Raw genomic sequence first — 13240 nt, forward strand, 5'->3', positions numbered from 1 at the left:
TTCAATCGAGGTGGAAGATTCTTCTGCCTCGCTTAGTTTTTTTTTTTTTTTTTGTGCACTGTTTGACTTTATATTGTGATGTGCACTTTCAATTTCTAATGTTCTCAGAGTCATCTTGTGGTCTTGGACAGTCAGATGTGTTGCTTTTGACCACACTACTTGCAGTATAATCAACAGACGTACAGTACATCCTGTCTCACAAACTTGGCCTGTGGTGAGAGTTTTCTCTTCGCAGCAAAAAACTGTTCATGGAAGCAGTAAGAAGGTGGAATCAGGATTGTTTCTTTGAAAAGTGCAACTCGTGAGCCTGCAAACGGCTGATGTTGTGACTGAGTGATGCGCCAGGCTAAAGAAGAAAACTTGTAATGGCAAAACATGGGAGATTTGAGTCAATAATTATTTGCAAGTGTTTGTCTGAACTCAACCAAGAAATTCTGCCGCATGCTGTAAATTTCACAGCCTCTGCATTGATATTTAGCACAAAAGTGCGACTGGGAGTCAGCGAAGGTCAGGCATCCAAACTAAAGATTTTTTGATATTGCATTGATTCAAATCTTCATCCGCCCTTTACTTGCACCCTCTGCTCTTATAGATTTAGCAGGCGGTGCCTGAAGGCAGCATTATTTAGCATCAGCCCCTCTTACGTCAAGAGCAGCAGCACCGGCGTAGCTGCGGACCGGTAAGCCTCTTGCCTCGCAGTCAGGCTGGACGTAATTCCTGCGTGGAGTCCAGGCTTGGACGGGGATGTTCTCCATGCCCGTCTGATTCCTTATGGATGGTGGCGAGGTGTCGACGCCCCGGTGGCGCACGCGTCCCGCGGATCAGGCGGCCGGCGTGCGCACGCTGACCACTGTCACCTGACCTGACCTGACCTGACCTGACCTTATTGTCTCCGGGCCGGTGCGCCGCCGCCGCGCTGCAGGCCTGCACGCTCACGTCTGTTTTCTCTCTGCCGTTTAACATCCATGCCACTAATAACAAACCGGGGAAACCGTAAGATCTGACTGACAGGCGTCACATAACCCTGTTTGTTGTGTTTCCCATTTTTTATTTTTACTAGCGATCTCATTAAGTACTTAAAGATCAAAAAATGGGGCCTGCTATGGGAACGGGACCTGTCACGGTGCCATACCTTGCTTCATCCAAATTGATGCCGATGGGTGCATCTCCAATTATTATTACAGCATTAATTATAGGACTATGGCAGATTAGATTTTTCCCTCCGGGGTAATTTTTGCGGTAACGGCGTCGCTTAGCAACACTGTTGCCGTTCAAAAGCGGCGCCGCTGGCAGATTATTAACATTAATCATTAATTAATAGCATTCAAATATTTAAAAAAAAGTATTGAACATCTGCGTGCATTCTGTGGCCGCTGTGTGTTTCCAGAGGGGAATGAAAATGACACCTGGTGACTGTGAATTAGGGTGACAGGACTGGTGCTGTGTTTTTTTTTTTCCACGTGTTCGCTTCATGCGCGAGCACGTAAACACCAGTGGTCACCTTAAAAGCACCCCCCCCCCCCCCCCCCTTCCCTCATCCCTGCTCCAGATTACTTTCCTTCCTCACAACTTCCCCCAGACAGCCCAAACTTTTTTCTTCTTCTTCTTCTTTTTTTTTTTTTTTTTTTAATCTTTGACGGGAGCGACTCTTTCTGGCAAAGACGCGCGCGGCAAAACAGCTTGAAGAGAGCTCAGCACAACCAGTTTATGGCGATACAGATTAAATGGGAACCGTGGCGGATTGGATTAGATTTAATGCGGCGTTTTATATCGCGTAACGTGTCACATTCTGGGCGCCGTGCCCTTGTTTATGAGGTGCGTCCGAATTACAATTAGCCCACATTTCAGAGAGGTTCCTTTGAAGCGAACCCTGCTTTTTTGCACCGTTGTGTTGCCCCCATCCGAGTGGGAAAGCATTTTAATCTGACCGTCCGCGCCACGTTTTGTGCCACCTCTCCAAATTACGCACAAATTCACGCATGTAAACCGCCGCGTGTCCAATCGTTCTGACTGCTCGGTCCCCTCTGCTTTCCATTTATTTTAGTTTTCGTGTTCATTTCTGCAAGAGGAGAACTTCCAGGAGGCGCTTTAATCAGAACGGACTCCTGTCTCGACCGCGTGCGCATGCGTTTCTTTTTAATAGTCGCTGCATTTTCTTTTTCTTTTTACGCGGTCAAAACTTCAAATCCGACTAATTTCACGCGCATCGCTCCTCGTCCCGGACCGGGACCCGAAGCTCGCAGAGAGCTCCGACTCCGGATTGCAGTCCGCGGAGGGGAGGGAATCCCTCCAGTGTCTGACGCTTCCTTTACCAAGGAAACCCACATGCGCGCTCTGACGCAACTGCCCATTTTAGGAAACGTGCGTCAATGGACCAAAAGCAAGTCGGAGAGAAGAGTGAAGTCCGCTTCGGGCGCTGACGTCCGTCGCCAAAAAAATAAGAAATGTCTGGAAAACAAAACGCGTCTTTTTTTTGGTTTTTTTTTTTGGACACGTTAACCGCATTCGGGCTTCCCGGTTCGATCCCCGGTGCCCGCCGGGAGCCGGTATGGCCGCGGCGGATCTCTTCTCTCGTCGCTGCCTTATCCAGACTCGACCCCTCCCTTGGCCCCGTGTTGGAACGCCCAGGCGTGACGTGGGTCGTTTCGTTGGTGTTGAAAAGCCGTTGCAGTTCTTCATAGTGCCATTGAAGTGAGTCATCTCTAGGAAGTGTGGTAAAAAGGAAAAGAGGAAGAAGAAGAAGAAGAGAGAGAGAGAGAGAGAAAAAAAAAGTTAGAACTGTTCCGTGAACAGCAGAGAGCTCGAGAAGCGGCGTCGGTAGGCAAAGGCGGCGGAAAATCTTCGGCAGGTTAAAGGCAAGGCAGCAGGGTTTTTAAAGCGAATGTGAACCTGCGTGAGTCACTGTGTAACTACAGGTTGACTGCTGGAGCTCACTGCTGAAGGTGCGCTGCTGACTTTAACTTGAAGTTTGCGCACCTGAGAGGACCTGGAATTAAAAAAAAAACACGCAATAAGACAGACAAGCAAATCCAGACTTTTTATCTCAACCTGCAATATCTGTTAAATTTTTTTCTTTTAATTAAAAAAAACAGCTTAGTTTAGAGGAGCAAAATTGCACTTTGTTTTTACCAACTCTTCTCTGGATATCTTAAATTTAACAACGACTCGAGTCAGAGGATTTTTTTTTTCTCTCCTGGTGCCTTTTTTTCCACGGCGGGGATTTAAATAAAAGGAGGAGAGTTTCAGAAGCTCAGAACAGTCTGCTGAAATCTCCCTCTTTCCTGGATCATGTACCAGGACTACGCCGGGACCTACGACACGTCGTCCCGCGGCAGCAGCACCTCTCCGGCCCAGCCAGAGTCCTTCACAAGCGGCAGCAGCACGATCGGAAGTCCGATCTCTACCTCAAGCTACCAGGTAACGCAACGGAGACGCTGCGAACTGATCCGCACATGACCGCTTCACCTCGAAATGTCACCAACATTTCATCTATACTACCGTCATCTGACTGTTTCTCCGGCAGACTCGGTTTTTATTTATTTATTTATTTTTTTGCCAGAAGCGATTGAGACGCTTGGATCAAATAGCCATTTTACGCGCTGCCCGACGCGCACTGTGAGCTGCCAGGGCGCGTGATTTTTCTGCTTAAATTCTGAACACCTGTCCTTAAGTAATGACCTGTTATGAAGCAAAACACTTGTCAGGTTTATACTAACCTATAAGCTGGTGGTAATAAGTAGAGATATGGATTTACATGCTGTCTGATTCGGAAATCAGTTTGTAAAAAAATGAAATATATGTGTGTATTTTAAGGCTTTCACGCACATACAGTAAATGCAAGGGCGGTAAAAGCCTTCGAATAGCAGGCACATATCACAGCCTGAGCTCTCCACTCTTTGCGGTGCAATAAACAGGCTCGAGATAAGGCTGAGGCACTTGATGCAACAGGCATGTACGCGCATGTAAGTATCTGGGTTACGACTTGTCGTTTTGGATACCCACCGAGAGCATCAGGTGTGGCGGAGTGTGATCCTCAAGTTCAGTCGACATCTGAGATTTATCATTATTATTACGGTGATTATTCACGCGTGGATAGGCTCCGTGGTGAAGGAGACGGGAGTGCGCGCTGATACGATCAGACGTCTCTCGCGCTGCACATGGCACGTTTCCTCCAGCGGGAAGCGCGACACGCACCGGGAGGCTGCAGCCTTTCAGCCCGGGCTTCCTTAAAGAAAGGAATGATCGACAGTTTTAAAGAAGGAAGAAAAAAGAAAAACCGCGCGCCATCGGTAGGATTTCATCATGGAGATGTTGCGCTGTCGTGCACGCAGCGTGAGAGCGACTCTTGTGTAGGTGTGCCGGTGCGCAGCCACGAGAACACCGTGTCCGTGTATTAAAAATAATAGGGAAGGGATTTGAAATCCGGGAACAGCCGGGGTTGTTTACCCACACCCTGGTTCTGCTCGGTGCACTTCTGTGGAAAAAGCGGCGTCGGGATCACGCAACCTTACGGTAAACGACTTTTGGCCCGTATCATTGCCGTGATTCCCTGTAATCACACATTGGCTGTCTGGTTCCCATTACAGCGGGCTGGAACACGACCTCTTGCTTTATTGAGACATGAAAACAGGGCATTTTTTCCCCTCCTTTTATGAGACCAATACAATGTCTTTTACGAGACCAGCTCGTCTTTATTTACTGCCGTGTCACCGGTGCAAAGTGAAGTCCTCTGTGGACTTTTTTTTTTTTTTTTTTAATATATTCAACGGAGATTGCGTTTATTCTGGAGTTGAACTCGTCCAAAAAGAAGTGGGAGAAGAAGAAGGAGAAAAAAAAATGCGCGCACGTAATTCTGGATAACACGTCTGGCTCGTTCCAGCTGGCTGCTTCCTCTCCTTACTGGAACTGACCGCGTTTCACATGTGCTTAACAAATCCATACACAATGACTCACCAGATAAACAAAGTTCCAGTAGACTGCCGGGATATCCGACGGAAAGTGGAAAGGGGGAGGGGGGGGGGGGGGGGGGGGGGGTGCACAGAGTTACGGGGACGTGCGTAAATCATGCGCGCAGGCGGCCAAGCCTTCCTGGTGTAGGAGGATGCACGGCCGTCACCTTTCACGCTGGTGATGTGCGCGCAGGTCCTGCTCAGGGATGCAGGTATCCAAACGACTATTGCCTCTTTGTGCTTTTTTATTTTCTTTGTTGGACTGCAATGGTGTCAAAAACATGAGATTTTCAAGAGGAATGAATCCAAATTCTCACTGACTGAAACAAAAACAGAAGAAAAACCCCATTATCTCTTGGATCTTCTCCTTCAAAAGAGCATCTAACTTGTCCAACACACAGTGTTCTCTGAGTTTGTCCCCCGGTTGTTGTTGCAGGACACCTTGGGCTTCCCCCTCATGAATCACTGAATGTGTCACGCTGCTCCACTCCGGGGGTTACAAACACACGCTTTTTGCCGATGTGAATTGAATCATTTACTATAAGCTGGAAACGTGGAAAATGTGTGAATTTGATAATGGTGGGTGGCGATGCTGTCAGAAATTTAAAAAAAAAAGAAAGGAAAAAAAAAAAGCCTTAGATGCTGAAGGACTGGAGTCCCATTTGGGGGTAGAGTGTTAAACCAGCAGGGATCTGCAGGACTGAGGACGGATGTCCTGAAAGTCGGTCGCCTACATAGAAGAGAATTTTAGAATCCTACATCCAGCCGAAAGCATCAATCCTGAATCTGAGACATTAGAACCAAATACATGGACGTTTCAGAGTTTAGCTTCATGAGGAAACTTTAATTCTGGTTAGATTCTGCAAGCGAACATGTTTTCCTCCCATTTTTCCCGTATTTATTTTCTCCCCTCTCTCTTGTTCGCAGAAGTACAGGGTTGACATGCCCGGCTCCAACAGTGCCTTTATTCCAACGATCAATGCAATCACGACCAGCCAAGACCTGCAGTGGATGGTGCAGCCCACCGTCATTACCTCCATGTCCAACCCGTACTCGCGCTCCCACCCGTACGGCCATCACCTGACCAACGGGCCGGGCCTGCTGGGCCACAACGCGCTGGCCCGGCCCGGGGTCATCCGCTCCATCGGGGACGCCAGGGGGCGGCGCAAAAGAGACGAGCAGGTGAGGATCCACGCCGTGGCTATTCCGCTCACGGCTCCTGTTCATCCTCCCTGCTTCGTATTGATTGCGCGTTGTCCGTCAAGCGCCTTACTTCACCTGCCCCGCTCTCTCTCTCTCTCTCTCCTCGTTTGCCCCCAGCTCACCCCGGAGGAAGAGGAGAAGCGGAGGGTGAGGCGTGAGAGGAATAAGTTAGCCGCGGCCAAGTGCCGCAACCGCAGGCGAGAGCTGACGGAGATGCTCCAGGGGGTGAGTAGAAGAACCGGCGGCCCCGTTTCTGATCCCACATCTCCGCTCTTGCCTCCTCTTCTTTTTTATTTGGACTTTTTTTTTTTATTTACTCATGCTAAAATCTACCTTATGCAAACACACAATGCACAGAAGGAAATAAAAAAAAATAAAATAAGTCAGGTTAGTTCAGAAGTCTGGCAGGAGTCCAGATTTCTGATGAGTGATTGAACTCCACGCCTAAATTTTACAACCCGGCCTTACTGGTTTGACTCCGGCTGCGGCTCTGAGTGCAAGGTCTGAGTGAAGAGATGACAGGGCGATGAAAAGCTTTTTGTTTCAGGCGGCTGCAGACAGAGGTAGGGCTGTCTCACCGCTCCAGCCTGCCAGACAGTAAACGGCATCTAAATGGACTAATTAGCCGAATTACAGTGAGGTTGAGCTTGTCAGACCTTTAAAAAAAGAAGAAAAAAAAAAAAGAAAAAGAAACCCAGGAATGGAATTTGCTGTAGGCAGCTGTCTCTATGAATGCAGGACATTTTGTAAAAGGGGCAAATTGCTTGTCTCGCAATCTCACATGGTGACATGCACACACACACACATACACACACACACACAAGATGCACACGAGCAATGCTTCCAGAGAATAAAATCTTGTTCAAACACCTGTTTTTTAAGCGTTTTTTTTTTCCACAGTGAAATGATTTTTGTGCCATTTCTTCACTTTGAGTGTCTGTTATAAGCATAACTGTTGAAATAAGGCTGCAAAAACAATGAAATTAGAAGTTATTTTCCAAATTTTAATGTATAGATTAACAGTGACACACTCGCCCACCCTCTCTCTACCCCCAACTCAAAAAATGATGTTGAAATGAGAATAAACTCTGAAACTGAACAAATAACTGCTACAGATTTACTGGGTGAAGTAATCCAAGTTAAACCCAAATCATATTTCAAATTCTATGAAATAACTCGAACATTATTCTCAACTCCATCTGAAGAAAAGCTGAAGTTGAAAAAATGATCAGTTAATCCACCAATGTGAAAAAAATGATTTAGCATATTTTTTCCCTGAAAAATCATTTTCCTTTGGCTGACTGGAGAAATGATTGAGGATTTTTGTGATCATTTGCCAGGGAGTGTTCACACAGAGCAGACACATGTTTCTCTTTTTTCCACCTGACACACACTGCTACAAAATGATCCGCTCACATTTAAATAAATACAAAAAAAAAAAATCAGTCTTGAAGTGCTATCAGTGAATGTAATCAAATATATTCTGAAGAAAATGTACATCACACCAACTAAAAAACATTCAATTAAACTGGATTTTTTTAATAGCAATCTTGTGATCGTTTGTGTATGAAGTTAATAAGGTTTATAAGGTGTTTAGAAATTTCAGTCAGTCATGTTGTAGATGAATATTTAACTGTTGATGGCCTAACAAAGTGAAAAGATCAACTATTTCAAAAGTAATGCACTGAAGTACAACAAAATGGGGGGGGGGAAATCACAAAAGCTGCAAAACTTTGTTAGTTTTCCTGACAATTTCACAGGAGCTTTAATATTTCAGCTTGTTGAATTTAATGAAATAATCCTAAAACTATTTTAAATATTGATTTGGAAGACATACAGTGTCTGATTTGCTGACATTCGAGTGAGTTTATTTCATTTAACGGAACAGTTCTGAGGATTTACATTTAATTCTCTTACATAAAAATAGTTTGAGATTTCTGTTTGCTGTCCGGAGTTTATGAATGCAAACGCAGAGTGGCAGTGCCTTCTGAGAATGTGTTGTTTCTGATGCAAATAATAAATATTCAGTGATGTTTAAAAAATTGTGTAACTGTTACTGAGTTAACTTGTTCAGTGATTTATTCATATAGAAATATTGTGCTCTGCAACAAATAATAAAAAAAAGAAAACCTCACAGCACCTCAAAATATTTGTAGTTTTCTTTTTATGCCACTCAAATGTGTGTCAGAACAACGTTTGGAAATGCTGGACAAACAAAATATTAATGCTTGTTGAACTTTTCTTATAAATGAATTGAGAACAGCATAATTATTCAGTTTATCGAATATTAATCAGTTTTGAAACAATAGAAAAAAGTTTAGAAACAATATATTTCGTACAACATATAAATATTGTTTTCTTTTCAGTCAAGGTGAGAAGAATCCCTCGCTGACTGAACCCGTTTAGCTTCTTTTAAAACTAGGCTGATTTAACTTAATGAGTTTGAAATGTTTGACAGTGTGACACACAACTCAATACACACACCGTCACTGCTGGTGATGAGAGACGGGCAGACATGTTGAAATAATAAAAACAAGCACGACAGAATAACATCATCAAGTGGAGCTGATGTAACCCAGAGGAGTTCGAGTGCTTTAAAAGTTTTTGAAAAAAACTCAAGGAAACAGGAAATATTTGAGATAGTGAGTTAATAATATCTCTTAAAATGTTCTGCTTTAATTTGCTTCATGTAAGCGGAGGTAATGTAGATGAGCCGCTCGGTCGTGGCTCTCCGTGTGGAACTTCCTCATACCTTTGCCCGTGAGTCAAAGTTCTCAGACAGCATGTCAGCTTATCTTGATCAGTCTGATGTCTGCGAGCGATGATCGCGTCTCCGAGGGATCCGCCTCGGTCTCTGGTGTGACACACTGTTGACACACTCATCTTGCTGAGACACAAACAAGACACAGTCATTATGAGACGCCGGAAAATCACACAGAAGGCTTTGAGATTAAGTGTTATTGGTCCAAGAGGCTCATGATGAAGTCTTGGTTTAGTCTTGACTGTTGCCTTCGAAGGAAACAAACAAACAAATACTGCCCTCTGTTGGGATTTCAGAGAAGCACTCCTGCGATTTGACGTTTGGAGAGTTTTGAAGCCAGTCTTTCCATGTTTCTATGCAAATTCTGTGTCGTTGCAGTAAAATAAAGACAAAAAAAAGCTAAAACTTGTTTCCTTTTTTGTCTCCGCAGGAGACGGAGAAACTGGAGGATGAGAAAGCAGACTTGCAGAAGGAGATCGAGAGCCTCCAGAAGGAGAAAGACAAGCTGGAGTTCATGCTGGTCGCCCATAACCCTGTGTGCAAGCTTCCGATGGAGGAGCGCCACCAGCAGTCGATGCACCAGCACCAGCACCAGCAGCAGCAGCATCAGCAGCAGCAGCAGCAGCAGCAGTGCACCCCGCTGCCGCTCACCATGCGCCCCAGCATGGCCATGCGGGCTCCCATCAACCAGGTGGTGGTGAAGCAGGAGCCCGAGGACTTGGAGGACGCGGTGGGCAAGACCCAGCGCTCCGTCATCAAGCCCATTTGCCTGGGCGGCGGCGGCGGGATGTACTGCCCGGAGGGAGACAGCCTGAACACGCCGGTGGTGGCGGCGTCCACCCCGGCCGCCACGCCCAACGCGCCCAGCCTCATATTCACCTACCCCAACATGCTGGAGCCCGACAGCCCGTCGCCCTCCTCCGAGTCCTGCTCCAAGGCCCACCGGCGCAGCAGCAGCAGCGGCGACCAGTCCTCGGACTCCCTCAACTCCCCGACCCTGCTGGCCCTCTGAGGCGGAGGGGCTCGTCAATCGGCGTGGCTCGGGAAAAAAACAAAAAAAACAAAACACTGTGGTTGAAAGCAAACACGAGGATTGACTGCACGCCCTCCCTCCCCCTCACCCGATTCCTTTCTTATTCTAGTGTCTTTAAAGACTCAAGAGCACATTGAAAAAGTCCAGACCAAGCTGACCGTGTGAGCCGTCTCCCCCGCCGCCGTCCGGAGGGAGACCCCCACAAGGGCTACGCCGCCGCCTGTTTCTTCTTGTTCTGCTTCAGTGTAAAAAAAACAAAAAACAAAAAACAACAACAACAAAAAAAAAAGAATTATTTGTCCGTGTGTGACCGACCCTTGATAGAACATCATCATCATCCCTTCGTCATTTCAACTCCAGAGCGTCGACTTGTTTACCGGGCAGACTCCGTCTGAAGAGAGACATGCCTACAATCTCATGAGTTGACGTGACATCGACCAAGAGAGCGCGTTCTTAATATATATACATACATATAAATATATATATATATTTTTTTGTTTTTGAAAATGATTAAAAAGCCATGTGGGCCCGCACTTGCACTCTGCCAAGATGAATCTATCAATAAATCACAAAGCGAGGTCAGCACTCTACTGGAAATCCCGAGGAGGGAAAGAGACAACGAGCAAAACGACCTCCTCTTGTCTTCTTTTCCGTTTACAGTTTGTCCTGGTTTTTTTTTTTTTTTTTTTTTTTTTTCTCGTAAAACTTGGAACTCGATTCAGGCTAACTTCGAAAGAGTGCGTACACACATTTCCGATGTTATTCCCATCTCTTTAATTGTATTTATGGCCTGTGCTGATTGGATTTGACAGTGTTTTTGTTGAGATATCGTCCTCTCCTTTTTAACCTGCCTGTAGAAAAAGCAGCGCCGTCGCCCGCCGGGCGGCCCAAGCACTCCTCAGCGTCGCAAAGGATACGAGCCAACTTTCAATCAATGACTAGTTCCTCAGTACTCTCTACTTTCTATTTTGCCATAGTGGCTTGACTTTGCAGTAGTATTAGTGTGCTTTTTCCTCAGTGATTCTGTACCTGAACTTTACAACATTGTTTTTTGACAAAGTGTATGTGATTTACATCGATGTCAGGGATATCGCTCATATGTAGTCCCTTTCCCGACCCCCACCCACCCACCCCGAGTCATGGTGGACGAGCGTTTGCAGGACGAGCTGGCTGCTGTACGGTCTCAGAGCTGTGGAGGTGGTTCTACGTGTGAAGGGACGATCATCAAATCCGTGTGTCTCATCGAGAGTCTTTTCCGCTCCAACGTTTCTAAAACGAAAAGTTTGAACAAAACCCTCCCGCCGCTGGATTCTGAACAAAAAGGTCTTACTTTTTTTTTGTTCTGTTTGGGTTTTTTAACACTGCCTCTCAGAGGGTGGGTCAGGTTTATATATATATATATAAAAAAAGCCAAAAAAGGTCTGTATGACACATGTAACCCTGTAATTCGTCCGTCTTTCGTCTAAAAAGGAGGAATTTTGCTCGAATCTGGAAAAAGCCACTGTGGTCTAGACTGTCGCCAGCTGCCAATGATGTCAACCCTGTTTATACTGTGTTTGTAAATCTGTCACTTTTAAGTAAAGGAATTATGTTCAAATTCAACTCAGATGTGCTGATACACGGGTGGACCAACGTGCGCCAAACATCGAGGTACTTAGAAGGTTGTAGTGGCTTCGGACGAGCGCCAGACGCGGCGGCCCGCGTCACGACAATGAGGAAAAGGGATCAGAAGACTCTCTCCCCAGCTGGCCTGACGAGAAAGAGCGGACACCTTAAAGTTCTGTGATTTATTTTTTTTTTTAAACGTGTATCTTAAAGGGACGAGGGTTTTTAAATATCTTGCACTGAGAAGGACAGAACAGCAACATCTGAGGCTTGTTTTTTTTTTTTGGTTTACTTCAGACATTCCTAATGAACATAATGTCAGGGGTTACTTACAGGAGGACGCCATCTGCCGTCCAACGCATCGATTCAAAAGTTGGATGGCTTTTGGGGCACTGCACGCCGTCAAAAAAAAAAAAAAAAAACACAGAGAGTCCAACACAAGCTGCTACCTGCTACTGGTTTGTATAGAACGTGTAGGCTGTTAAATTCTCTCTGCCATGTTGGATTTTTTTTTGAAGAGACAAAATGATAACCAAAAACATATCTGTACGTTGAACCATTCGGGAGCCCCTGGACACACATAGGAAAGCCATTGACTGTAGATCTTCTACTGTACATGTCATCGACTGTCTGTCGCCTGTTTTCAACTACTATTACTTCTTTTTCCAAATGCTTTAACTGTTGAAAATGATTCAAAATTAATAAAAAACAGCAATATGTATAGCAGTGTTTGTTAATTTAAAAGAATAATAATAATAATAAAAAAATGATTTTGAACTTTCAAATTGTGGTTTGTTTATTTATATTTATCAATTTGTTAGAGTTTTAGTGGTTTTCTCAGCACACAGGACTTTCTGTTTGAATGATTTCCCATGAAATACTGTATATGGGCATTTTCAAGAGTTGTCAGTAACAAGGATGGATATGTCCTCATAATAATGTCAGATATCTAAAAAATGCGTGGGAAATACCTGACTGAGAAAAAGACACTGCAATCAGCCAAGAGGAGGAGAGCAGAAGACCAGAGAGCTACTTGAGAGTCAGGTGGAGAAAAAAAAAAAAAAGAAAAAAAAAAAACCCAGACAATTTATTCAGCAAGAGCTGGCACAAACTTGTGCTGAAAATATTGGGATAACATTTTGTCTCCTGTTTGGATTAAAAAAATAAATCTGAGAAGACACAAATTCTTCTGTTTTGGACTCCGTTTCCTATTTGTTAATATTTATTTAAGGTTTTGTTTCAGCAGATTAGAGACATTTTAAACATCTGCTGGGGGGATGGTATGTCTAATATGTATTTACACACACAAGCCATCACAAATCTGTGCTGCAAGTGGTGAAAATGAAAATGATTTGGTTGACATTTTTAAACCATAGTCTTGGTAACAGGTTAAAGAACTATAAACTAATAAGTCTATAGTTGTAAACTTAATATTAAGACATAATTGCAGTCTATTAAACGTCTGTTTTGGTCAAATAGAAAACATTAACACACAGCCTACTCTCCACATAGCATTTAGAATAAACGCCAAAAATTTACTCTGTGTTGAGTGAATTGCAGCAATGGACAATTAAATGGCTTAATTTACAAATAAAGTGTGTTTAACCCGGAAAAAGGGGAGACTTCCTACCATCTCCAGGCGATAAAGGTGCAATATGATGTTTCTTCCTCATTTTTTCATCCAGCAGT

At 44.7% G+C, this 13240-nt stretch overlaps 1 protein-coding gene across 1 annotated transcript; it reads left to right on the forward strand.

Annotated features, from left to right (window-relative positions):
* Positions 1-2616: 2616 nt before the first annotated feature.
* On the forward strand, positions 2617-12044 carry fosl2 (FOS like 2, AP-1 transcription factor subunit). The gene is made up of 4 exons (XM_030116500.1): positions 2617-3417; positions 5877-6131; positions 6270-6377; positions 9344-12044. The coding sequence occupies exons 1-4, from the start codon at positions 3289-3291 to the stop codon at positions 9923-9925; spliced, it is 1074 nt and encodes a 357-aa protein (XP_029972360.1). The 5' UTR covers positions 2617-3288; the 3' UTR covers positions 9926-12044.
* The last annotated feature ends 1196 nt before the right edge of the window (positions 12045-13240 follow it).

The sequence above is a fragment of the Salarias fasciatus genome, chromosome 19 (genome assembly GCF_902148845.1).
Source record: "Salarias fasciatus chromosome 19, fSalaFa1.1, whole genome shotgun sequence".
Classification (NCBI taxonomy): Eukaryota; Metazoa; Chordata; class Actinopteri; order Blenniiformes; family Blenniidae; genus Salarias; species Salarias fasciatus.